The 27,720-nt window shown below is 47.5% G+C and overlaps 2 protein-coding genes across 6 annotated transcripts in view; one reads left to right on the top strand and one right to left on the bottom strand.

The window, feature by feature from the left end:
- LOC139603907 (zinc finger protein 436-like) overlaps positions 1 to 27,720 on the top strand; it is a 623,778-nt gene that overhangs the window by 34,763 nt on the left and 561,295 nt on the right. The gene's annotated exons all lie outside the window — the stretch shown is intronic.
- Positions 1 to 27,720, bottom strand: part of LOC139603901 (zinc finger protein 154-like) — a 488,962-nt gene that overhangs the window by 402,979 nt on the left and 58,263 nt on the right. Inside the window, exons 1-2 of one of the 4 annotated variants that reach the window (XM_071454905.1) lie at positions 12,820 to 12,880; positions 11,156 to 12,355 (exon numbers count right to left, since the gene is read on the bottom strand). The exons of 2 other annotated variants lie outside the window; for them this stretch is intronic. In XM_071454905.1, the coding sequence (XP_071311006.1) occupies positions 11,433 to 12,341 (909 nt within the window). In that variant the 5' untranslated portion in view covers positions 12,342 to 12,355; positions 12,820 to 12,880 and the 3' untranslated portion in view covers positions 11,156 to 11,432. Of the gene's footprint in view, positions 1 to 11,155; positions 12,356 to 12,819; positions 12,881 to 27,720 lie in introns of those variants that run through there. One more of the 4 variants, XR_011683843.1, reaches the window with a different exon arrangement.

The raw sequence follows: 27,720 nt of genomic DNA, 5'->3' as shown, positions 1-27,720 counted from the left end.
CAGAGCTCCTTTGTCCCTATACAGTGCTCATGGGCCCAAGGCCTCCAAACCCCCCCTCCTTGGGACATCTCTGGGCCCTCTCCAAGGTGTTTCCAAATGAAAACATTCAGTTCAGGGTCTAAAGAAATCACCAGAGGACAGGACCAGTTCGACCTGTCTGTCCTGGCTACTTTTGTCTGGGAGGCAATCCTTGGATATACAGAATTTGGGAGGCCAAATTCTAATTTTGGCCATGGTCCCTGGACAAGAAGGCCGGTTCTTTTCCATAGGAATGAAGGAACAGAGCCCCAGTGTTTCAGGGGCAGATGAGAGGTGACCACCAGAGGCCAAGGCCAGCCAGAGCTGGCAGGTTTTGTTTTGTGAGATACCCTTGCAAATAGGAATTATTTTAGGGAGAGTACCCGTTCTGGCAATGGGCATCTGAAAAGTCAGACAGCTCTTTTCCATAGCAAGGAAAGCACAGAGCCCCAGTGCTCCAGGAGCTGATGAGAGGCAGCCCTTGACATGCCAAGATCAGCCAGAGCTGTCAGGTGGCCCCTGGGAGGCCAAGCCAGCCAGAGCTGTTCCATGTTCCCTGAGTTCCATGGGGCCCCAAAGTGTCCCAATGGTCCCTTGCTTCCATGGGGCCCTGAGGTGTCATAATGCCCCCTTGGTGACACCAGGCCCTGAAGGTTGGAATGGTCTCCATGGTTCCATCAGGCCCCACAGAGCCACAATGGCCCCTTGGTTCCATGGGCTCCAGTGGGGCCACAATGATCCCCTTGGTTCCCTGGGCTACAGTGGGGCCACAATGATCCCCTTGGTTCCATGGGCTCCAGTGGGGTGACAATGATCCCCTTGGTTCCATGAGGTCCCCACAGTGTCCCAGGGATCTCCATGGGAAGGAAAGAACCCAGCCCCACTGTTGCAGGCGCAGCCACCAGAGGCCCAGGCCAGCCAGCCTTGACGGTACTGGCAGATTTTGCCTGGGAGTAACCCTTGGATATTGACAATTTCAGAGGTGGAATCCCAATTTCAGACATGGACACTGGAGGAGAAGGATGGTTCTTTTCCATAGGAAGGAAAGCACAGAACACCGGTGGTGTCTCAGGGGCAGATGAAAGGCAGCCATCAGAGGCCAAGGCCAGCCAGACCTCTCTGTCCTTGCAGCTTTTGTCTGAAAGCAACCCTTGGATATCAGGAATTTGGGAGGTGGAACCCCAATTTTGGCCGTTTCTGCATGGATAAGAAGGACGGTTCTTTTCCATAGGAAGGAAAGCACCCAGCCCCAGTGTTTGGACAGCAGGGGAGAGGCACCCCCAGGAGGCCAAGGGCAGCCAGACCTGTCTGTCCTGGCAGCTTTCACCTGCGAGCAATCCTTGGATGTACGGAGTTTTGGAGGGGGAATCCCAGTTTTGGCCATGGTCAAGATGGGTGTTTTTGCCCATAGGAAAGTAAAGCACAAAGTCCAAGTGTTTAGGAAGAAGATGAGAGGTGGCCACCCTCAGGCCAAGCCAGCCAGCCCTGTCTCTCCTGGCACCTTTTGTCTAGGGGCTTTCCTTGGACATTGGGCATTTTGGAGGTGCAATCTCAGTTTTGGCTGTGGGTGCCTGGACAGGAAGAAGAGTTCTTTTCATAAGGAAGGAAAGCACCCAGCCCCAGTGTTTCAGAGGCAGATGAGGGCCAGCCCTCAGGAAGCCAAGGCCAGCCAGACTTGTCAGTGCTGGCAGCTTTTGTCTGGGAGCTATCCTTGGATATAATGAATTCCAGAGGCAGTTGCCCAGTTTTGGCCATGAGTGCCTGGTTCAGATGGAGGGTTTTTTCCCACAAGAAATAAAAGTGATAGTGGAGCCCTGGAAAATGTTAAAAATAGTCTTTGAAAATATTGGGCTTTGTGTTTTCTCAGGTCACTGCACCTGCCTAAGCAGTATGATAAAAGATATAATTGTTAGATGTGGTGATTGTTTAGTAATTAAATATAATTATTACATAACCATAAGAAGAATCGTGAGAAACTCTGTTGGAAATTTAAAGGGGGCTATGTTTAGCTGAAATCTGTGTATACAATAGAAGAATTTAAGCTTAATAATTACATGAAAGTTATGTAATGATAGAGTATAAAACACGTTCACCTCGAATGTATGGTTGGACTCAGATTTGGGTGGAAACTACCCCGATTCCCAGAGCTCTTGAATAAAAAGCACCGCATATAATCGCTTCTGTGATTATGTGTTTCTGAACGCTAACATTTTGGCGACCCCGGATGGGACCCTGCGGGTGCTGCTGAGCGAGTTTCGCGACTCGACCGCGCTCCAGCCGGCACCGAGGGATTCTCGGGGAGCTCGATCGGCCGCGACCGCTTCTGCCGCTCGCAGCGTCCCCGGGAGAAAGGTAAGGTGCTTTTTACTTTGGTTTGGGTGCCTGCCAATGAGACGCAGCGAAAGCTACGCTTGGTTGGGCTAAAGGAATTCCTGCTGGTACAAGCCCAGGCGCCGTTCCATAAGACAATCGCGAGAGCGTTGCGGGTTCGGCAATTTGTGGTATATTTGGAATGGAGAAACTGAAAGGGATTTTGGGCGGCAACACCTCTATCCTGCAAAGTTCTCCTTTGGGGTGCTTATTAGTACATTGGAAACAGGGTAATTTTGGGGAAGAATTACGTAAAGCTAAGTTGATTGATTACTGTAATACATGGTGGCCAGGATATGCCTTGGAGAATTGCGAAAAATGGCCAAAATACGGGACTCTGCAATATAACACTATTTTGCAGTTAATGTCGTTTTGTAAACAAGAAGGAAAATGGGATGAGGTTCCGTATGTTGATTTGTTTTTCTATTTACGGGCAAAGCCAGAATGGCAGGATGAATGTGGATTAATGATGGTTAAAACATCTGCAAGCAATAAGTGCGGGGTTTGTGAGGAACGTTGTTTAGAACACTTGGCGTTGAAAGAAAGCCTGAGTAGGGAAAATTATACAGATATTGATTTACAGGTAGCTCCAATAGGAACAAGAGAACCTAACCCTATCCCACCTGTTCCATCTGTCCCTATCCCACTGCCTGCTCCTACCCCACCTAGTCCTGAACCTGTCTCGTCTAGTACACCCTTCCCTCTTTATTCTCCTCTCCCATCGTCACCTGATCCCTCTTCCTCGGAAGATGAGCAAAACCTAACTGTGGTTAGAAAGGAGAGAGAGAGAATCAACGATGGGGTAACCCACAGAACCAGGAGTCGGTCTAACCTTGCCCCAGTTATGGATAGAAAAGACATAGGCAGACAAAAATGGACTGTAATTGCCCCCTTGCGACAAAGTGTAGGAGTGGAAGGGCCAGTATTTGTAAAAGTGTCTTTCTCTCCTGCAGATTTAGTTATTTGGAAACAATCAGCCAGAATTCATAGAGAAAATCCTGATAAAATGGCATGAGTATTAAAAATGGTTATAAAAACCTCAAAATCCTGACTGGGATGACATACAATAATATGTATATTAATATATTAGATATGTATTTATATACATATAATTATATATAGTATATTAATATATCTAATATATGAATATTAGATACTTTGATGGATGCTACTGAGAAAGAGATGGTACTTAAGGCAGCCAAAGAAAGGGTAAGAGAGGACATCAGAAACAGATTCGTAACAGGGAATTTAGATGAGAATTTCCCAATTGAGGATCCAAATTGGGACCCTAATTTATTTTGCGATGTGGGGAGACTACGGAAATATCAAGAGTGGATCCAAATAGGAGTTCAGAATGCTGTGCCCAAATCTATAAATTGGTGTAAACTACATGAGGTTCAGCAGGAAGAGACAATGTCCAGACTTGAACAACCAGTTTCACCAGGGCAATCAGTGCCAGCAGGTTACCAAGGGGATGGTTTTGGGGGAGTATACCAGCTGACTAGACATAGAGCCAGTAGAACAAGTTAAGGAACCTGTTATAAATAAACAATTAGGACATAAAGAGGTCAAATTTCTAATAGATACAGGAGCTACTCACTCGGTATTGAATGATTTGCAAGGACAAACTGGGGACAAGGAAACAACAATAGTCGGCGCTACAGGGAAAGAGGAAAAACGGCCATTCTTGCAACCCCTAGATTTGTGTTTTGGGAACAAAGTTATAACACACAAATTCCTATACGTACCTGAGTATCCAATTCCGCTTTTAGGGAGAGATTTGCTAGCGAAACTTGATGCGGTAATAACCTTTGAAAATGGGGAGCTTATAATGAAAATACCTGAATCAAAGACGGGACAGATTTTAATGATCAAAGAAAAACCTGTTCCCTCTACCCCTAGGGAGGTAGGAGATGCAGTGATTCCCTCTGTATGGGAGACAGATATACCAGGGAAATCTAAATTGGCACAACCAGTGCATGTAGAGTTAAAAGAAGGGGTGAGGGCTGTACAAGCCAAACACTATTCCATAAAACCAGAAGTATGGCAAGGAATAGTAAGGATTTTTGAGAAACTCTTGAAATACCAAATTTTAGAAGAATGTGAATCAGAATTGAATACACCAATATTTCCAGTAAAGAAGCCAAATGGTGAATATAGATTAGTGCAGGATTTGAGAGCAATAAATAAAATAACAAAGGGCATCTATCCAGTGGTAACAAATCCTTACACATTGCTAACATCTGTAAAGGAGATATACAAGTGGTTTAGTGTAATTGATTTAAAAGATGCCTTTTTCTGCATCCCCATTGACAAAGAAAGTAGGAAACTGTTTGCCTGTGAGTGGGAAAACCCAGGGAATGGGAGAAAGACCCAGCTCACCTGGACACGATATAAGAACTCGCCGACCCTGTTTGGAAACCAACTGGCAAAGGAGCTGGAGATTTGGACCCAGAGTGGGCAAGTACCAAGAGACCAATACCTGTTGTTGCAGTATGTTGATGATATACTAATAGCTACAGAAGAAAAGCAACCTGTATAAAGGTAACCATTGAGATTTTAAATTCCCTGGGAATGGGAGGTTATAAAGTATCCAGAGGAAAGGCACAAATTGCCCAAATCACAGACTGTGATCTACCTGGGATGTGAAATTTCACAAGGGCAACGAAAACTAGGCACTAACCGTATCCAAGCTATTTGTGCTATTCCAGAGCCCCAGAATCTACATGAGCTGCGAGTCTTCCTCGGGATGGCAGGATGGTGTCGCCTGTGGATCATGGACTATGGACTGATTGCGAAACCCCTGTGTGAAGCTCAGAAGATGCAGCCATTCACCTGGGGCAAGCCACAGAAAGAAGCCTTCCTAAAATTAAAGGAAGCACTGACAACTGCTCCAGCATTAGGCTTACCTGATCTGTCTAAAGATTTTCAGCTGTTTGTCCATGAAAGGCTGCGCCTAGCACTCGGAGTCCTGACCCAAGGTCTGGGAAGCTGGAAAAGGCCGCTGGGCTACTTTTCCAAACAACTTGACAGCATAAGTGCCGGGTGGCCTCCATGTCTGCGGGCAGTCGCAGCCACTGTGATGCTGATACAAGAAGCCAGGAAGCTCACGATGGGAAGGCACATAGATGTCAATGTACCACACATGGTAACCACTGTCTTAGAGAAGAAGGGGGGCCATTGGCTATCCCCAAGCAGGATGATGAAATTCCAGGTAGTCCTGACTGAGCAGGATGATGTCACATTAAAAACAACTAACCTTTTGAATCCAGCTTTGTTCCTAGGTACCACAACTGAAGAAGGCCCATTAGAGCATGACTGTGTGGAGGTAATAGAGTATACCTACTCAGCAAGAGAAGACCTGAAAGACGTCCCACTAGAGCAGCCAGAGTGGGAGCTGTTTACAGATGGGAGCAGCTTCGTGGAAAACGGAACCAGATACGCTGGGTATGCGGTAACAACAGTCAGTACAGCAGTGGAGGCAAAGGCATTACCACCAAATACATCTGCCCAGAAGGCAGAACTGGTTGCTTTAACCAGGGCACTAGAATTAAGTGAAGGGAAAAAGGTAAATATCTGGACTGACTCAAAATATGCTTTTGGAGTGGTGCATGTACACAGAGCACTGTGGAAAGAAAGAGGACTATTGTCCTTCTCTGGGTATGCACATTAAACATCAGAATGCAGTCCTGCAATTGATAAAAGCAGTACAAAAACCTGAACAAGTGGCAATCATACACTGCAAAGCACACCAATCAGGAAACTCCAAAATCTGCGAGGGAAATCGAAAGGCAGACTGGACAGCCTGACAGGTTGCTCGAGAGGTGCAAACAACAATGGCATTGATACCTTTAGAGCTTAATGTATCCCAATTCAATTTGCCTCCAGAACCAAAATATTCAGTAGAAGATGAGAGACTGGCACGTTTGCTAAATGCACAAAAGAATTTAGAGGGATGGTATGTGACTGCACAGGACAGATAGTGGTACCCCCTTGATAATGAGAGAAGTTCTACAAATTAAACATAACGAATGTCACTGGGGAGCAGAGGCATTGGTAAAATTGCTAAAGCAGAGTTTAATTTCGGTACGGATGTTAACAATGGCAAAATCAGTAATGTCAAAGTGTGAGATCTGCTTGAAAAACAACCCAGTGGCTAGACGACAGGCACAGCTAGGAAGAATTCGGATAGGAATAGAGCCAGGAGACTATTGGCAGGTAGATTTTGTAGAACTGCCAAGAACTCGAGGATACAAATACCTGTTAGTGGGGGTTGACACATTCTCTGGCTGGCCAGAAGCCCTTCCCTGTCGCACCAACCAAGCAAAGGAAACAGTAAAGTGGTTACTACAGGAGATTATTCCCAGGTTCGGGGTGCCCCTAGGGTATCATCAGATAGGGGGCCCCATTTCATAGCTACAGTAGTAAGAGAGGTAAGTAGATTGCTGGGGATAACTTGGGACCTCCACACACCGTGGAGACCCCAGTCGAGTGGACAGGTAGAGAGGATGAATCAGACACTAGAGAGGCAAATCAGTAAAATATGCCAAGAAGCCAAATTGCAGTGGCCCCAGGCTTTGCCAATAGCACTGTTGAGGATTCGGATAAAGCCTAGGAGTGGGATGTCAGTCAGTCCTTATGAGATATTGCATGGGAAACCATATGAATGTCCTGAGCCTAACCCTAATGTGCACGTCACAGGAAAGCAGGAAGTGTATAATTATGTTCTGTCTCTCGGGAAAACTTTAGCTCGGCTCCGGAGCATCCTCGTGTGGAATAGACCGCTGACTCTCGAGAACCCAGTTCATAACATACATCCAGGAGACGAGGTGTACATCAAGAACTGGAACGAAGAACCGCTGAAAGAAAAGTGGAGTGGGCCCCACCAGGTACTGCTGACCACCTTTACAGCAGCCAAAGTAGCCGGCGTGGACCCCTGGATTCACTACACCCGAGTGAAGAAAATCCATCCTGGATCACGGACTGTGTAAACTGTGGAACCAACAAGGTTGCAGATAAGATGTGTTTAATCACTTTGAGAATGCTATCAGTAATTGTGCTAACGTTATGGTCATTAATGTCTTTGGGATGTGGAATGCAAAAAGATCAACTAAACACTCTTCATTCTAGAATGAAGAGAGAGGTACAAGCAGAAACACAGGTGATAAAGGTTTCTAATGCAGTTTGGGCTGAGAATGTAATGATTGGATTAATCACTTTGCCAAAATGCAAAACACCTGTAGAATAACTTCCTGTCTGCCAATACCAAAGGCAGCAGGAGACTCAGTAAATTGGGGAATCATAACAGCAAAACTACCTGAAATACAAAAGAACAAAACAATTGCATGCAAACAGGTACCCGAATCGAGGCAAGTAGTCAAGGAAACTTGGGAGAAAATAGGAACATGGATGAGACCCATGGGCCAGAAAGACTGTATTCTAAGTGATGGCACACTAGGAACCCCTATGGGAGAATCAGGAGGCATCACACAATGGCAATGCTATTTGCCACACTATAAAAAGATTACAGAAAATGTTACAGAAACCACTCTGGTATGGAAGTGTGAGGCCAAGGATCAGAAAGATCAGACAGAGCCTTGGGACAGTGCGTGGTCTGTGAGTATCCTTCAAAGATTCCAATGTATGGCAAACACCCCTTGGTGCATTAAGTGGGAAGGCTCCGAGAATGAAACAGATCCAGCAGTAACAAACACTGCCACCAGTAGCAGAACGAGGGCAGACAAAGTAAGTTGGTGGGCATGTAATAAAACTTATGACTGCACTTCTGATGATGCAGAGATAAAGCAGATGCCACCCCTGGCAATAGCCCTAAACACTGGCTGTGCTTGCAGAGGGATCAAACATAAACAAGGCAGAGTGAATTATAAAGCAGTTGTAGGATGTACCAGGAGTACAGTCCGAGGTCCAGGACAATTTGTATGGGCAGCAAGCGATGGCACCTGGACAACACATCTGCCTGTAGATGGGAAAGTAAAGGAAATTACTTTAGGCCTCCCAACCTCATGTCCAATTTGGAAAAAGTCCCCATTTAACGGAAAACATGAACTTGTGCAGATAAGAGCAAGACGAGAAGTTCTAGACAATGAAAATCCAGATGACACTTGGCAAGAACCCTCTGGTGGAGTGAAATTTGGGTGGGCCCTAGAGTCTTTGCTTGGTCCTATAGCAAACTATCAGAGTAGAAGATGCTGTACAAACTTACAGGTCAGGTAGATAGACTGGCAAGAGTCACCCGGGAAGGATTTAAAGAATTAAATGTACAATTACAAGCCACCACAAAAATGACTTTACAAAATCGATTAGCCTTAGATTTGTTACTCCTGAAAGAGCATGGAGTATGTGGATTTTTAAAGGGACGGGTTGGTCATTGCTGCCTTCACATCCCAAATGTAACTGCAGATGTAGAATATGACATCAATCAGTTGAAACAAAGAGAGCATGAAGCACAAGAAGAGCAAAAGGATTTGACTACGACCTGGCTAGGCAAAATCTTTAAAGGGCTAGGGTGGAATGTGAGTTCATGGATTAAATCTATCATTGAGAGTGTGATAATCTTACTAATTGTATTCTTAGCAATTTGGTTAGTTCACAGCATCTTAAAGGGAGAGATACAGAAGAAAACATCCTGGAACCAGAAGATAATAAAGGCACTGACACGAGATCCACGCCCACCATCTTCTGGCTCTCCAGTGCGTGACAGCATCCACGACAACGTTTACATCAACCATGGACTTGAAGAACGTCAAGAATAAATTGAGAAATAAAGGACTGTATCTAGTGAAAACATTTACACCTATAGTGAAGTGAAAATGCTTTCAAAGGGGGGAGAATGATAGTGGGGCCCTGGAAAAATGTCAAAAATAGACTCTGAAAATGTTAGGCTTTGTGCTTGCCAGATCATGTGAAATCGCACCTGCGTAAGCAGAACATGATAAATGATATAATTGTTAGATATGATGATTGTTTAGTAATTAAATATAATTACTGTATAATCATAAGAAGAATCATGAGGAACTATGTTAGAAGTTTGAGGGGGGCCACAAGGAGCCCATGCTTGGCTGAAATCTATGTATACAATAGAACAATTGAAGTTTAATCATTAACATGAAAGCTATATAATGATAGAATATAAAAACATGTTCATCCCAAACCCATGTCGGAGTCAGATTTGGGTTGGTACCCCTGACACCCAGAGCTCTTCAATAAAAGCACCTGCATATAATCATTCTGGTGATTATGTGTTTCTGAACGCTAATATACCCAGTAAAGTGTTAAACCCTTCCCAGCTGCTGTGCATGAGGCTCTATGAATATGCACCAGGCTGATGTAAGGGGAAAGGTATTTCAGGGGATCCCTGAAGGTAACAGGGTGCTCCTGCCTGAGTGCCAAGATGCACCCGGTTTACATCTTCCAAGAACTGTTTAGCATGGCTCTGCCCTGGATCTGCCTTTTTAGAGCATGCAGATTCCTTGGCTGTGGTTTTAGTCCATTCTCTTTATCACCTCCAGGTTTTGGGCCTTGGTGCACTCTGCCTTCAGACGGGGAGTGCTGATAGTTGGCAGATCTGTACAGGTGTCCTCACCCTGTGTGCATTGGGTTATCCCACCCAAGCAGGCGGTTTAACACAAGCAGCTATTTCACTGAGCTTAATTAACAACAGAAATAAAAACTATAGAACAAAGTTACTTTAAAAAACAGTCCCAGCCCATATTCGATCCCAGTCTCTGTGGTCCTGATCCATATGGTCCCAGTCCCTGGGATCCCAGTCCATACAGTCCCAGTCCATATTTGATCCCACTCCAGGCTATCCTGGTCTGGAGGGTTCTGATCCACAGGATCCCCATCCATGTGATCCCAGTCCAGGTCATCCCAGCCCATATTTGATCCCAGCCCATATTTGATCCCAGTCTGTGGGGTCCTGCACACACTCCCTGGGTCTGGAATTCCAGTTCCCAGCCAGGAAAAAATGTTCCTGCCCTTGAACTTCCTTCCTATCCCCTCAACAAATTGCAATAAAACTATAAGCAAAGAAATAATAATTGAAATTAAATAAATTATAATAAAAATAAAATATAAAAATCTCAACTCTTCTTTACAATGATTCAACTCCAACCAACAATAACTATTACTATAATATTACCAATGCATATAAATAAACAAATTATATATCAGGAAATACCTTTTGAAAATTTTAACTCGATGACTAATGTACTTTAGATAAAATTATCTAAAGAAACTACCATGCAATCTAACACCTCTTTGTTAAACAATTCATATTACAAATATACTAAACACAAAACCAAACACCACTACAATTTCTCAGACATTTCAACCAAACAATTAAACTTAAATAACATCCTTAAGTACTCTTGAAAAATTAAAATTATTTTTAAAACATTAATTGTGTGCAGGTGGCTTTATTTTGATATTGGTTTTTGGATTGTTTGGGTTAGATGATTTAAAAATGGGATTTTTATAGGAATTGAATCAGCTGAGAAGGTGGCACTCGGAAACAGAACTGACTGAAAATGAACAGGACAGAAATCAGTAACTCTGAAAGTTTTATTTGCTATCAAATACATCCCACACACCCAGCCCCACACAATCCCCATCCCATTGCTCCAAATTGGGATCCCACTTCTCCCAATCTCCTTCCAACTCCATCTCAACTTGACAGCTGTGGAATGGAGTGAGTTTGGCCTGGGATTGAGTTTTTTGAGGAAGGAACAATCAATCTGAGGTGGAATTGAGCCCTTTGGGGTTAAAATTCAGTTATTTTCAGTGGAATTTGAGTGGTTTTGAGGTGACTGTTCCATCCCAATGGACTTTTGGAGGACAGAGAGATGGAGAAGAGAAAAAAATTCAGGCCAAACCAAAGGAGAAGCAGCCAGGTGTGTCCCCAACATGGATCACAGGGAATGTGAGTGACCAGGGCTGTGCCCAAAGTGCCTCCTCCAGTGGGGGATGGAGCTGCAGCAGCGCACGAAGCTCTTCCCGCACTCGGGGCACTCGCAGGGCTTCCCTTACCGGTGCCTCCGTTGGTGTCGGGTCAAGTGAGAGCTGCAGGAGAAGCTCTTCCCACACTGGGGACACTCGTAGGGCCTCTCCCCAGTGTGGATGCGCTGGTGAAGGACGAGGTGGGAGTTGTACTTGAATCCCTTCCCGCAGTCGGGGCATTGGAAGGGCCTCTCCTCTGTGTGAATCCGATAGTGCCAGAGGAGATGGGAGCTGGTCTGAAACCTCTTCCTGCATTTATCACACTCGTAGGGCCTCTCCCCTGTGTGGATGCGCCGGTGCTTGACGAGGGCGGAGTTACGCTTGAATCCCTTCCCGCAGTCGGGGCATTGGAAGGGCCTCTCCTCTGTGTGACTATGATAGTGTAGGAGAAGATGGGACCTGGTCTGAAACCTCTTCCCACACTTGGAGCACTCATAGGGCCTCTCCCCAGTGTGGGTCCTCTGGTGGCTGATCAGGCTGCAGCGCTGGCTGAAGCTCTTCCCACACTGCCCACACTCGTAGGGCCTCTCCCCAGTGTGGGTCCTCTGGTGCACGATCACGTTGGAGCTCTGGCTGAAGCTCTTCCCACACTCCCCACACTCGTAGGGCCGTTCCCCAGTGTGGATCCTCTGGTGCTTGATCAGCTCAGAGTTCCACCTGAAGCTCTTCCCACACTCCTCGCACGTGTGGGGCTTCTCCCCATCATGGAGCTGCTCATGGAGCACCAGCTCCGAGCTCTGCCTCCATCTCCGGCCGCCTTCCCGGCCCAGGCTGCCTCTTTCCCCCTCACATCCCCGCCATCTGCGTTTGCAGCCCCTCCTCGTGCGGCATCTCCAGGGCTTTTCCTCCCCGTTGGCTTCCTGCGCCGTGGAGCTGCTCAAAACGGCCTCTGCCACCAGGTTCTGCCGCGGGCATTTGTCCTCCCTGCTCTCCATGCTCAGCTCCTGCTCTGGGTGAGGAAGGACAAGGACAGCATGGGATTTGCCTCCCTGCCACAGGCAAGGGCAACGAGATCCCCCCAGGCCGTCTCTGGGGACGCACTGCCCCCTCTTGGCTCTCCCCATTTCGGGATGCCGGGGCTCTTTGGGCTCCCGGGCTCCCTTCTCCCCTCATTCTCTGCTCTGCGCTGCAGCGGCTCCAAGGAGTCCCCCCTGCCCCTCTCCAGGCTCTTGAGGCTCCCGCCAATGGCGGCGCTCCCCCCTCTCTGGCCTCCCCACTTTGGCCTCCTGGGGCACACAGGGCTCTGCTCCTCCAGGCTGCCTCTGCCGGCAGCCGCCACCGCCACCCCCCGATGTCCCCCCGAGGGGCCTTTTCCGCTCAGCCTTGGACTTCTTCATTCTCCAAACATCCCCCCAAAAACCCAACCCAGGGACCCCCCGGGATATCCGGGCCAGGCTCCCCCTCCCTGATCACCTGCGCCATGGGGGGGGCGATGATCCCACAGGTGGGGGCTGCGAATTCAGGCAGGGATCGAGACCGCGTGGCTCCCGCAGCTCAGCCTTGATCCGCCCTTGTCCCTCCTCTCCCTCTTCCTCCCGCTCCTCCTCTGTCTTATCTCCACCTCCCTCTCCTCCTCCCCCTAACCCCGCCTCCTACCCTGCTCTTTCTCCTCCCGCTCCTCCTCTTCCATCCCCCCTCCTCCTCCTCCCCTGTCTTATCCCCACCTCCTGCTCCTCTTCCATCCCGCCCCTTCCATCCCTCCTCCATTTCCTCCTCCCCCCTTACCCCGCTTCCTCCTCCCCCTCCATCCCTGCCCTTCCCTCCCTCCTCCTCCTCCCCCAGCAGCAGCCACACCCTCGGTGCCCCGTTCCCGCAGCCCTCGCAGCCCGCGGCAGGAGCGGCCATGGAGCCGGGCCAGGTCGGCATGGGCAGCGCGGGGCTCTCGGCTGCTCCCAGCCGCTGCGGGCGGGGGGAACCCGGCCCGGGCCAAAGGAGAGGCAAACTGGGCAAACTGGGGGCAGATCACAAAGCTAAGGATGCAGCAGGAAATGGAGCTGAAAGAGTTTCTTTAATATTCACTCCAAACGAGGAAAAACTGCAAATTCCAAAGTTTAGGGAAGCCGAGAAAAAAGAATTAAACAAGATAGGAAATGAACAAGATAAATCAGGGAAATAGAAACTTCTACATGACTTAATAAAATGTGCTTACTAGGAAAAGATTAGAAGACGTGCATCAGAAACCCCACTGGCGTACTCAAGCTTTGTGTGATCATTTTTTAAGGAATTTTGGGTGCACTGGGATTTTTGGTGTAGCAAAGCAAGTCACTGAAAGATGCTTAATTTGCCAAAGGATAAATAAAAAGGTGATGAGAAAAACAACATTAGGAGGTCATGAGTTAGCTCGCCGACCATTTCAAAATATCCAAGCAGAAGTTGAGATTTGTTAGGTTCTGGATTTATTTGTAAAAAAACCCATTTAATCTAGAAGAAAGAGAATATGCCATATGTTAGACAGGAGATTTTAGGAGAATAAAAATCTTTGAAGTATCAGAAACACCCGAGGAAAAAAACAAGAAAAGAAAAAGGGGAAATGAAAGGGAGGGGAACAAGAGGAAAAGTCAGAAAGAGAGTGGGATCCTCTGCAGCTCTTGCCCCCTCCGTTGGCGGCCGAGGCGCCTGTCCCGGGTCCCGGCTCGCTGCCCGTCTCAGCTCCGCCTGCCCCGGTTTCCATCCCAGGTGCGGGCTCACTGCCCAGGGCAGCTCCACCTGCCCCGGCGCTGGCGGTGAATTTGTGTGCCCTGGCCCCACTGCCCGGCCCGCGGCTGCTCTGCCGGCCATGCTGGGGAAGATGGGGTTGCTCTGTCCTGCCGCGTGGGCCGAGGTCACCGCGCCGACCGCACCGAGGGCGGGTCCCAGCCATCCCATCCCCGGCTGCCCTGCCCGTGCCAGCTGTGCTGGGCAGCGCCGCTGCTGCTGCCGGGGTCTCCCACCTGCCTTTTCTCTGCCGGGAGCTGCCGGATCAGCCGCCATAAGCCATGTGGGGGCTGCCCACGCTCCGGCTCGGCCTCCACGGGAAGATCCCCCTCTGGCCATTCCGGCAGCACACCCTGCCCACACTCCCACCGAGCCTTGGCGGGATATCCTCCCCTGACCCCTCCTGCTCTGAGTTACGTCCCCTTGGTAACCACAGCTCCGGCTGTTCAGGGAAAATCCCTCTCTCTACAGGAAGCACCTTATCGAAACACTAGGAGCTCAGTTAAAAGGCAGCCCTCTCCAAATTCTTTCCCAAAACACGGGAGAAAGGCTACAGAAGGTAAAAAAGTGAAAGAGTTAGATGAAGGGATTGCTCTATTGCCGTTAAGAGAGGTTCCCATGGCAGGGATGCGCTGCCCCGCCCCGCGGGAGCCACCGGCGCCCCTGCCGGCCGTGCCCGGAACTGCACCCAAGGGGAAAGCGCCGCAGCCGAAAGGCCGGGACCGGCTCCGGGCTCTGTTTGTTGTCACTGCCGGAGCTGTTGATACACACTACTATTATTATATTATACACACTAGTAAAGAACCGTTATTCCTAATCCCATATCTTTGCCTGAGAGCCCCTTGATTTCACTATCCTAAAAATTAAGAGGGAGGGGGTTTGCATTCTCCATTCCAAGAGAGGCTTTTTCTGCCTTCCCAAGCAGACACCTGTCTTGTAAAGCAAGACAAGCACCCACAGGCACTGAGGGGGGCTGCAGGAGGGGCAGAAGAAGGCCCTGCAGCACTTGGGCACAAAGGCCCAGCAGGTGAATGCAAGAAGGGAGCAGCAAAAGGCCAAGCTGAAGGCAAAGGCCAGGGCAGAGCTCCTACAGCCCCTGAGGGATCAGCCCCAGGGCCCAAGGGGGCCCCAGCACCCAGGGCACGGCTCGGCCACAAGCACCCGGCAGAGGCATTGCCCTCCTCGGCAGGGCACAGCCCACCCAAACAGCCCCTGGCAAGGAATCAGGGCTCCGGCTGCAGGGCACAAGGACACTGCAAGCAGAGACAGCAGCACCCTCAGGACCAGCAAGTCCAGCCCGTGATGGACATGGATTGGCAGGGCTGTCACAGCTCCCATCACACCAGGGACCCTCCACACTGGAGCCCTTGAGAACATTCAGGTGGGTCTGCATTGAGAGGAGGCATTTTCTGATGGACACAGGGGCCTCTCAATCTGCTCTGAATCTTAGACCTAAAGGGGAAAATAGTACAGGAATATTTTAATTTTTAAGGGAATGAGTGGGAAAGATGAGCAGGTATGATTTGTTCAACCACTATTAGAAGCTGTGGGGGATAGGTTTGAAATAAATGAATTTCTTTTTCTTCCTCCTGTGATTGTAATTAACTAGGAAGGAATTTGAGAGCTGGATTTTAATACTGTAAAAAGGGACATAGAGGCCAGTTCTGTTGTACCTCTGTGTCAAAAGTCTGACAAGGCCTATGCTGAAGTGAACCCAGAAGTGTGGGCAGCCCCAGGGAAATACAGAAAATTAGATATGGAGCCTCTACAAATTAAAGCAACCAGGACAAGCACTACCCTGTTCCAAGAGAGGGAAGGAAGGGCTCACAGCCTGGTATTGAGTCCCTGTTAAAGGCAGGGCTTTTGGAGCCAAGGATGTCTCCCTACAACACTCCTATCTTGCCAGTCACCAAACTGGATGGATGGACACAAGGAGGAAACACAGAATTTTCAAGTGTTAAAATTAAGATTAACTGAGGCGAGTGGCCTGGGCCTTCCAGACAGGGAAAAAGAATTTGAATTATAGGTGGACGTTAAACAGGGTCTTGCCAAAGGAATTCTTGTGCTAAAATGTTTAACCCAGTGGCCAGAGAGCAGCCTCATTGTCTGCAGAATTGTGCAGCCACAGCTTCCGTGGGAGCAGAGGCTGAAAACTGATGACAACAGGAGGATCTCCTAGAGTTCAAGTCTGGCATCAAGTTAAAGCTTTGACAACCAAAAGAGCCTCTAAATGGATGAGCAGGGCTCGGTTATTACAGTATGAAACTTGTTCAGTGGCACAGGAGGATTCAGAACTGAGGACAGGGCAAGGGTTTAACCCAGCCTCCTGTTTGAACAGCCTGGAGAGGGGCTGGCAAGGAACCCAGGACCGCACTCAAGGGACAGAGCTCCCGAGCCAGGCTGGGAGAGATTGATGGGACATTCCCTGGCCTGAGGGAGACAATGTGTTTGTGGATGGCTCTGCAAGGGCAGCAGAAGGGAAAAGAGCTACAAGACAGGCTGTTGTTAAGGAAGGGGAATCAGACAAAGCGCAGGTCACCGCCCCATGCTCAGCTCAACCCAAGGAGCTGTGGGTGCTTGTAAGAGCCTGGCACTGAAATGCCCTGAGCAGGAAGGCTTCAAAATCTTCTGCTGACACCATGGCACCTAACAGGGGGGGCAAAAGCAATTCTGACTGCTTCAGCAATCACTGGATCACTTATTAACCTATTTCTAAAAGAAATAATTCAAAGATAATGGATTGTGGAAGCAATAGATTCAGATGGGGAACTCATTTTACAGGAAAGACCCTTCAGGGGGTTATGGCAGCTTTAGGAATACAATGGGACCTCCATAACCCCTGGCAAGCCCAGAGCTCGGGCTGGGTAGAAAGAATGAATGGGGAAATAAAGAAACACCTTTGGAAGCCGGAGATGGAAACCAAGATGCCATGGGTACAGCTTTTGCCATTGGCTTTGGCAAGAAAAAGAGCCAGACCCAAGGCAGATATTCAATTATCTCCCTTGGAATTCATGTCTGGAATTCCTTACCTGGGCAATTCTCCACCTAGTGCAGGGTGGAAATAAGGGATGTAAATGTAAGGCAGGCTGTAGCCAGGATCCTGTCTCCTGTGGAATCTCTCCCGCAGGAAGCTGGGCTGGCACAGAGCCTGCCCTGGGACTTTGCTGTTGCCAACACCCAGCCAGGCCATCGGCTCCTGCCTAAGGAGCGCAAAGCAGCACCACTGGTGGCCAAGGGGCCCACGCCAAGTGTCCCTGAGGCCAGAAACAGCCGCCAGCACAGCTGAGCACGGGGGGACCCCTCAGCCTGGCCTCAGGGGCTCTGAAGCCCCGGAGATTTGCACTTCCCGCCTGCAGCAGGACCATGGGAGCCGCCCCTGAGCCTGCCCTGAAGGCAACGCAGCAGCAGCCAGGGCTCCACAGCGGGCCAAGCCCCTGGGCCTGCCCACAGATCCTCTGCTCAAACCCTCGGGAATCCTGGCCACCCTCCCCTGGCACCTCCAGCCACTGCGGCCAAGCCTCGCTGCCGCTGCTGCAGCTCCAGCGCTGGCTGGGCCTGCACTGCCACAGCTGCTGGGGAGCACCGCGGCACAATTCCACCCTGGGGCTCACTCACACCCACACTCTGGGCTAACTGCGACTGCACTGCTGCAAAATGTACCCATCCTGCTTCTTTTAAATCTTATTTCTCTGCTCAGAAAGCTTTCTCTACTCAAAGGTTTGCCTTTGGGAAAGAAATTTTAAAGGTTTTATTTAAAGGGTTCCCAGTCTGTTCGGATGTTAAACTCATCTCCACCTCTCAATGGAGATGAGTTTAACATCCGAACAGACTGGGAATAGCCCAAAAGACACCCACAGAGATAAGGACCAGCAACAAAACATCAACGCCCCGCAGCAAACAGCAACCAACAGCTACCCCAGACACTGCCCCGGCACAGCTGGAGACACCTGGTCTGGAAAAGGCTGAGAAGGAAATCCAGGAGTGTGGACGGAATTCACATCAGAGGGGAAGAAATCCGAGTCTAATAGGAAACCAAACACTGAAAACTTACACGACTTGGAAGCAATGAACATTAAAGCAGTGGATTTAGATTGGTTCAGACTAGGTAAAGTTTAGGAAAAATCGAGTAAAACTGACATGTCATGGAATGATGTTTTCTGCACAGCCGGGCTATGTGTGGATGAAAGTATTTCTGTTGCCCATCCTGGCCAGAACCAAGTAATGCCTTGACTCTCTCACACTAAAGAGATTCTTGGAGAGTTTTTGTTTTCCCTACAGTTTCAGTGATAAGATTACAACATGAGAAACATTTTTTATAATAATCCTACTTTATATTGTCAGGTAGGTTTGGGACAGAAGGGTGAGAATCAATTTTTGGTCTGGGTTTTTCCATGTTCGCCTTTATGTTGCATTTTGCAAAATTGAAGAGCTTTAACCGTGATACTTTTAACTCTTAAATAGTTAATACTTTTTTAAAAAAAAGCAGGGTGAAGCTGCAAAGGGAAACAGCAAATGGAGAATGTTGGGAAAACTTTCCTATAAATAAATGGGGGGGAATTGAGATGAGGGACTACATTTTGTTCGTCATGAAAAAGAGACCAGTGTGTTACAAGAGTTGTCTGCTGACTATTTCTGTACTACTTCATGAGATATGAGCTACAAGGATACCAGGGAAGGGGTTGCAGGAGCCCACACATAGTCCCACCCAGCAAATGGTACAAACAGATAACTCACAGAAATAACGACCAGGGAAAGGCTGGGGAAAGGGCAGGGGCAGATTAACACCCAGCAGGGAAACCTTTCTCACTGACAAATGGTACAAGCAGATAACTCACAGAGATAACGACCAGGGAAAAGCTGGGGAAGGGGCAGGGGCAGATAAACAGTCTGCAAGGCAGGATATTTGCTTGCTTAAGCTTGATAGGGCACAGTTTGCAAGGCAGGACATTTGCTTGCTTAAGCTTGATAGGGCACATATTGCGTTAATCATAAGATTTTGGTAATTTTCCACGGAGAAGTCACCAAATAAGGACATAGGGTGAAGAAGACGCGGCTGAGGAAGACTCCGCAGCCTTTATCACTGACCACCAGGAGACAGAAGGATGACCCCCTAGCAACAACCAGCGCAGGCGCAGAGAACTCCGAGATAACATGGACTCCTGAAGGATGGAGAGGATAAAAGGACTGAATCAGAAACTAGTTGGGGCGGCAGTAGTGGAGCAGAGACTCCCCTGTTGCCCAGCGCTGAGCCTTTGCTTACGTAGTATAACTGCTTCAATAATTAATAAATTCTTTGATTGGAAATTACTCGTTTTGAGTCAATTTTATAACAGTTTGGTGCCGTGACTCAGATGAGAGTTTGGATCGGGTAAGATCTACCCAGAGTGGGGGGGCGCCTCATCCAGTGCTTTCCGGGTGGCCCCTCTGGGAGAACCTCCGCCACTCTCACCGACGACCCTAAAATATATACTAGTAAACAAACAGGACAAATTATACCGGTGACTCCCTTAATAATCTGTGCACGGAGTCCGGACGAAGACGCAGGACGCGTAAGTATAAAAGGGAATCCGTCCGGGCGGGGTTGGGATCCCGGAGTGTGGCGGTGGACAAGTGTGAATGAGAGGAGGGCCGGCAGCCGGACTCTCCAAGTGAGTGCGGACCCTTGAGTAGTGCGGTTCCCGTAGACCCGCGAGGGCTCGGGCCACAAAAAAGGGGAAGTGAAAGGAATTTGAGAGGGAAAGAAGGCACTCCGGACGAATGGGGCAGGGGAAAAGCAAGACCCCAACCCAAGTCAAACTCCCCCCCATTCCAAGGGACAGCCCCCTAGGATTCATGCTTAGTAATTGGAAGTATTACCCGGGGACCGAGACTAAGGATAGGGCCAGAATGATACATTATTGCATGGAAGTATGGGGTGGGAAAGAGATTTCCAAAAAAGTTTTTTGGCCCGTGTTTGGATCATCTGAAGACTGGGTTCGACAGGACTTGAACCTATGGGTAAATTCTAAAGAGCCCTTCTCATAAGAGGAGAGTGATTATGCCAAAATATGGGTAGCAAGACCCGAAGTGTATGTTTTCCAATTAAGAGAAGGGAAAGGGGATCCGGACAAAAAGGGGAAGAGGGACAATCATTTGGGCGACTTAATTATAGCACCACCCCCATATGTCCCACCGCTAGCACCCAATGCCCCACCACCTCCACAACCACCTGCACCGAACAATGATGAAGAGGGTAACCAAGGGGAGGTTAACCAAACCGGTTACCAAGGCCCGATTACAAGGAGCCGCAGTAGGGTTGAGACGGGGCTATTCCCTCTACGGGAGATGCCCATGGGTGGACCACAGGCGGGTATAGGATTTATTACTGTCCCCTTGAGTTCGGCAGATGTACGAGACTTTAAGAAGGACATGGGACATTTATTAGAGGACCCTTTTGGGGTAGCCGAGAGGGTCGACCAGTTCTTAGGACCAAACATCTATACCTGGGAAGAAATGCAGTCCATTTTGGGCATTCTGTTCTCTACTGACGAACAGAATATGATAAGAAGGGAAGGAATGCGTATTTGGGACACGCAGCATGTCCAAGGCCCGGCTGCGGACACTAAATGGCCCCTACAGAGCCCCCATTGGGACCACCAAAATGCGGCACATAGAACACATATGCAGGATTTAAGGACCATAATTATTCAGGGGATTAGGGACTCAGTCCCAAGGGGGCAAAATATAGATCGGGCATTCAACGATAGGCAAAAGAAGGACGAGTCGCCTACGGAATGGCTCGAGAGATTACGGAGGAACTTACGATTGTACTCCGGAATGGACCCCGATAGCCAAACTTCACAGTCAATGCTGAAAGTCCATTTCGTTTTAAAATCGTGGGACGACATAAAGAAGAAAATCCAGAAGTTAGAGGACTGGCAGGACAGGGGGCTGGATGAACTGCTTAGGGAGGCACAGAAAGTATATGTCCGTAGGGACGACGAAAGAGACCGCAGACAAGTAAGGTTGATGGTCGCAGCAACAGGTGGGGGGAGGTACCAAAGAGAAGGGCGAAAGGGAGGTTCGAGTGAACAAAAAGAGAAAAGTATAGGGGAGTCAGAAGGGGTGAAGGTGTGTTTTTATTGCGGAAAAAAAAGGGCATTTTAAGCGAGAATGTAGAGTCCGAATCAGAGACGAGAAGCAGTTCCAAATGGACTAGGGGGGTCAGGGGCTCTATTTGGTGGGGACCCGGAAAAATCATAAAGAGCCCTTGATAAAACTTAAAGTGGGTCCCCACAACCAAGAAATGGAATTCTTGGTAGATACGGGGGCAGAAAGATCCACGGTACAGAACCTACCAAAAGGATGTACCATCTCTAAAGAAACTGCCACTGTCATAGGGGCAAAAGGGGAACCTTTTGAAGTACAAATCATAAAAAATGTGACTATAGAATCAGGATCCAAAATAGGGATGGGAAATCTATTATTGGTACCCGAGTCAGATTATAATCTGCTCGGGCGAGACATGATTATAGAATTAGGGATTAGTATAGGTGTAGATAATAAGGAATTAAAAATTAAATTATGCCCTTTAAGGGTAGAAGATGAAAAGCAAATTAACCCCGAAGTCTGGTACACGCCTGAGAGCGTGGGACAGCTAAAAATCACTCCATTTTCGGTAACTATCAAAAATCCGGATGTCCCTGTCCAAATTAAGCAATACCCATTATCCCCAGAAGGGAGACGAGGATTAAAACCAGAAATAGAAAGGTTGTTGCATAATGGATTGTTAGAACCCTGTATGTCTCCGTTCAATACTCCCATCCTACCAGTTAAAAAGCCAAACGGCACCTATCGATTGGTGCATGATTTAAGGGAAATAAACAAGCGAATGTAGCCCAGTTCCCGGTGGTGGCAAATCCTTATACCCTCTTGACTAAACTGGGGCCTGAGAATTTATGGTACAGTGTTATAGATCTCAAAGATGCCTTTTGGGCATGCCCTTTGGCTAAAGAAAGCCGGGATTATTTTGCATTTGAATGGGAAGACCCCGATACGGGAAGGAGACAACAATTAAGATGGACGGTACTCCCTCAAGGATTCACTGAGTCCCCTAATCTCTTCGGGCAGGCTTTAGAGCAAATTTTACAGGATTACCAAGTGGGGCCAGGGGTTACATTAATCCAATACGTAGATGATCTACTCCTGGCGGGGCAGCAGGAAGAGAATGTACGGAAAGAAAGTATTAAGTTATTGAACTTTTTAGGCTTAAAGGGATTGAAAGTCTCCAAGGCAAAACTACAATTTGTCGAAGAAGAAGTAAAATACCTAGGCCATTATCTAAAGAAAGGAGAGAAGAGAATAGACCCCGAACGAATACAGGCGATTTTAGCATTACCAATTCCAAGAAATAAGAGACAAATCAGGCAAATACTTGGACTAACTGGTTATTGTCAACAATGGATTGAAAACTACAGTAGTAAGGCGACTTTCTTGTATCAGAAACTTACTCAAGAGGGACTCCTAAAATGGGATCAGGAGGACACCGAAAGGCTGCAAGAGCTTAAAGAGAGCCTAATCCATGCCCCGGTATTAAGTTTACCTAATACTAATAGACCCTTCCTTTTGTTCATAAACGTAGACAAGGGGGTCGCATATGGGGTCCTTACTCAAGAATGGGCAGAGAAAAGGAAACCGGTGGCTTACCTATCAAAGATCTTGGACCCAGTAAGCAGAGGATGGCCTACGTGCTTACAAGCAATTGTAGGATGTGCTCTTTTGGTAGAAGAAGCCCGGAAAATTACATTTAATAGCAGCCTGAAAGTGCTGTCCCCCCATAACATACGGGGAGTCTTACAGCAAAAGGCTGAAAAATGGATCTCAGACGCAAGGCTTCTAAAATATGAAGGAATATTAATTGAGGCTCCAAATTTAACTCTAGAAACTACTAATATCCAAAATCCAGCTTCCTTCTTATATGGAGGACCAGAAGAAGCACTAACACATGATTGTATAGTGACTATAGAAGAACAGACAAAAATCAGACCAGATTTGGAAGAAGAAGAATTGGAAAAAGGAGGAAGACTGTTTGTGGATGGATCCTCCAGAGTAGTTGAGGGAAGGAGAAAATCAGGATATGCTATCATAAGGGGACCCAACCTGGAAGTGATAGAATCGGGACCCCTTAGTGGATCCTGGTCCGCCCAAGCATGTGAACTATATGCTGTACTACGAGCCCTGGAATGGTTAACAGGAAAAGATGGGACTATTTTTACGGACTCGAAATATAGCTATGGGGTAGTCCATACATTTGGCAAAATATGGGAGGAAAGAGGACTAATAAATTCACAAGGGAAAGATTTAGTTCACCGTAAATTAATATTAGACGTGCTCAGTGCCCTACGAAAACCCCGAAAAATAGCTATAGTTCACCTGAAAGGTCACCAAAAAGGACTGGATTTGAGAAGTAGGGGAAATAATGCAGCTGACCAGGAGGCTAAACGGGCTGCCCTGAGACTCCTCACCTTGCAGGAAAACATAGAACACTCCCAAACGCCAGAACCTGACCCCGACATCAAGTTTAATAAAGAAGAAGAGAATAAAATACAAAAACTAGGAGCTAAAAGGGATGCACAAGGAGCATGGAAATTAGCAGATGGCAGAGAAATAATACCTAGAGCATTGGCACATAGATTACTGACTAAGATACATCAAAAAACACATTGGGGATCACAGGGACTGGTAGATTATTTTGCTGCAAAGTATGTGAGTGTGGGAATCTGGGACATTGCCAAACAAGTAACCAGAGGATGCCTAATTTGCTTACAAGTAAATAGAAAAAATTTGAGAAAATTACCGGAGGGAGGCCGACCGCTAGCGAAAAGGCCTTTCTCCCACATTCAGATAGATTTCACCGAGCTCCCCAAAGTAGGGAGAACCAAATATTTCTTGGTCTTGGTGGACCACCTAACACATTTTGTGGAAGCCTTCCCAACCGTAAGAGAAACAGCCAAAGTAGTTACGAAAATATTGATGGAAGAGATAATCCCGAGATACGGGGTCCCAGAAGTCATTGACTCAGATAGAGGGCTGCATTTTATTTCCCAAGTTACCCAAAACTTAGCAACAGCTCTGGGCATACGGTGGGAACAACATGCCCCCTGGCATCCCCAGAGCTCTGGACGAGTTGAACGAATGAATGGGGAAATAAAAAAGCAATTGACCAAACTGGTAGCAGAAACCAATTTGACCTGGGTTAAATGTATTCCTCTAGCGTTGCTAAATATAAGAACAAGACCTAGAGCTGATTTAGGGGTATCACCCTTTGAAATGATGTATGGGATGCCGTATAACCTAGAAAATCCTAACGAACATCCTGTCATTAATGACACATGTACGCAAAAATATTTGGTGGAATTGACAAAGTACAGAAAGGCATTATGGGAAAAAGGTATGTTAGCACAATGGCCTCCTTTAGATTTTATCTTACACCAGGTACAGCCAGGAGATTGGGTGTGAAAAGCTGGAAAGAAAACCCCTTGACTCCAAGGTGGGAAGGACCGTTCCAAGTACTCCTCACCACAGAAGCAGCCATACGAACCGCTGAAAAAGGATGGACTCATGCTAGTCGCATAAAAGGACCGGTAAAACCCCCTCACAGCTGGGAGGTTTGCAGTCTCCCGGGAGAAACCAAATTAAAGCTGAAACGAACTGATAAATGATTTGGATAGTAATCTGGGTTGGAGATAACCATTATCTCCAAACCCACCTAATAGGGAATCGGGAGGCTCTTGGATATTGCAAACTCTTAGAGGACGAGTTGAGAAAGCCCTACTTTAAGTCCCCGAGATTAGAACATAAAGGGCACACATGGGAGGGGGAAAAAGCACAAAACAAAGATATTAGGTTAAAGTGTAACTGGTTAGATTGTGACTGTCACCCCCTTGTATGCTTTTCCTGTAAATTGTGTCACGAACCTTGGTGGTCTCATTGTCGGAGTGGTAGAACACCTAGGGGAATTTGTACGCCGTGCTATGAGAAAGAGAGGAGACTAACTTCTATCATTCTTAGTAGCAGAGTTGCTACGGGGGAGGTAAAGCTTGGATCTGACGAGTGGTGGGAAACCTTTTCCAAAGGGGTAAATCCTGATCGGTTCTGCTACCACCCTAACGAACCGATCCCCTTTCTCCTGGACATCCTGGAAGTGGTGTGTCAGAAGAAAGCCCCCAATTTGCGGCGTGACCTCTCATTAATAAAAGCTGATAACTGGGCCACCAGTGCTAAAAAGTGGAAACGGGAGGTTTATCCGGCTCCTGAAGAATACCTCTGCTGCCGAGAAGATGGTAAACCCCGAGGCTCGCAGCAAACGAGTCGTCGGGCGAGGCAGAGAGGTAATAACCAGTGGAGTCCGTCGGAAGCCCCGACCCCCATATGGGATGTCCAGGAAATGTTGGCCGTCCTGCCCCAGGATTGGTAACCCACCACTGGGGAAACCAAAGGTAAAATTCAACCTGAGCTCCGACAATGACAGCCCCAAATTACAAGCCTTAATTCTTTTCTGGTGCATCGTAACAAGTTCAGGGGCAGAAGGGTAGTCACATCAACCCTTCAAATGGTCACTGATTAGATGGGAAGACCAGTATGTTATCCAGACCAAAATCACGTCTGGCGCACCCAGCTTTTTATGTACTTTGTGTGATTTAATACCTGTAAATCCATGTTTAAATCAGTTTGGATATTATTTTTTGTCCAAGCTCAAACCCGGGAAAAGGGTATTGTAACTATCCAGGACACTTTTACTGTGCTTATTGGGACTGTGTATCAGTAAGCTCCTTTGGGGGGAACGAGGACAGGTTTATCAGAACTGGATGGGGTCCATACGGGTGTACACAGCCCACTTCCACATATACCCAGAAAGAAGGAGGGTTAGATGGAACATGCAATATGATTTACATTAATGTGACAAAACCACATGACCAAGTCTGGTTATTAGGGAAAATGTGGGGAGCCCGATTATGGGAACCAGGGACAGACAGAGGGGGGCACTTTATAATCCAAAAGACAACCGTGCCACACGACCCCGAACCAATTGGACCAAACCAGGCGATAGCTGGAGAACTAACGCTAGGAGAAAATAATGGAAATGAATCAGAAACAGCCCCAACCACTAGTCTTCCAGAAATGTATAAGCAAAACTTTACTGATTCGACCCAAGGACCTGAAAACCCAGGAGAAGGGGACTTGTGGAAAATATTACAGGCCACTTTCCTAGTCCTGAATGAGACCCATCCAAATCTAACTGAGGAATGTTGGCTGTGTTACACCGTAAACCCCCCGTTCTATGAAGCCATAGGGGTAACAGCAAAAAGCAGACGAGTAAATGGGACCAACCCAGCTAGGTGCCTATGGAAAAAAGAAGGAGAAGAATCGAGAGGGATAACCTTGGCAAGGGTAACGGGGAGAGGAAGATGTATAGGACGAGTACCAGTGGAAAAACGACATCTATGTCAGGTTATGGGGAATCTGAGTGACCCTAAGAAACCTGCCAGCTGGATACTGCCAGCAGCAAATACTAAATGGGTCTGTAACACTCTCGGAGTCACCCCATGTATAAATATAGACCGATTTAATGAATCCAGTGACTTTTGTATTCAAGTATTGATAGTACCCAGAGTCCTTTACCACCCCGTAGAGTACGTTTATGAACAATATCAAAATATAGGACCCCACATAGTGAAACGGGAAATATTCACAACCTTCACTGTAGCAATGTTACTAGGAATAGCTGCAGCTGGGACAGGAACAGGAATAGCCTCACTCATACAGCAACACCAAGGATTCCAAGAACTAAGAGCCTCTGTAGATGAAGACCTCAGGAGGATCGAAACCTCCATCAAAGACCTCACAGAATCATTAGATTCCCTAGCAGAGGTAGCCTTACAAAATCGAAGGGGGTTAAATCTATTATTCCTGCAACAAGGAGGACTATGTGCTGCTTTAAGAGAAGAATGCTGCACATATGTAAACAAGAGCGGAATTATACGGGACTCAATGGCAAAACTAAGGGAGGGGCTAGAAAGAAGACAAAGAGAAAGGGAAAAACACCAAAGATGGTATGAATCTTGGTTTAACTATTCTCCTTGGCTTACAACTTTATTATCAACGATAGCGGGTCCACTACTTCTCTTACTATTGGGACTCACGTTTGGCCCTTGTATTTTTAATAAATTGATTAGCATTGTAAAAGGCAGATTAGAAGCTGCTCACCTTATGCTCACACGAGCAAAACAGGGAACCTTGAAGATGGATGATCCAGAAGAGTCTCTGGAGCTCAGCAAAAGGGAATTAGAGCATTTTGACGAACAAAATTGAGTATCAAAACAAAGGGGGAATTGAGATGAGGGGCTACATTTTGTTCGTCATGAAAAAGAGACCAGTGTGTTACAAGAGTTGTCTGCTGACTATTTCTGTACTACTTCATGAGATATGAGCTACAAGGATACCAGGGAAGGGGTTGCAGGAGCCCACACATAGTCCCACCCAGCAAATGGTACAAACAGATAACTCACAGAAATAACGACCAGGGAAAGGCTGGGGAAAGGGCAGGGGCAGATTAACACCCAGCAGGGAAACCTTTCTCAC

Source organism: Agelaius tricolor, unplaced genomic scaffold, assembly GCF_023055355.1.
Source record: "Agelaius tricolor isolate 1412-34295 unplaced genomic scaffold, bAgeTri1.0.p SCAF_42, whole genome shotgun sequence".
Lineage (NCBI taxonomy): Eukaryota > Metazoa > Chordata > Aves > Passeriformes > Icteridae > Agelaius > Agelaius tricolor.
The sequence above is the reverse complement of the archived record's forward strand: the minus strand, read 5'-3'. Positions and strand labels throughout refer to the sequence as shown.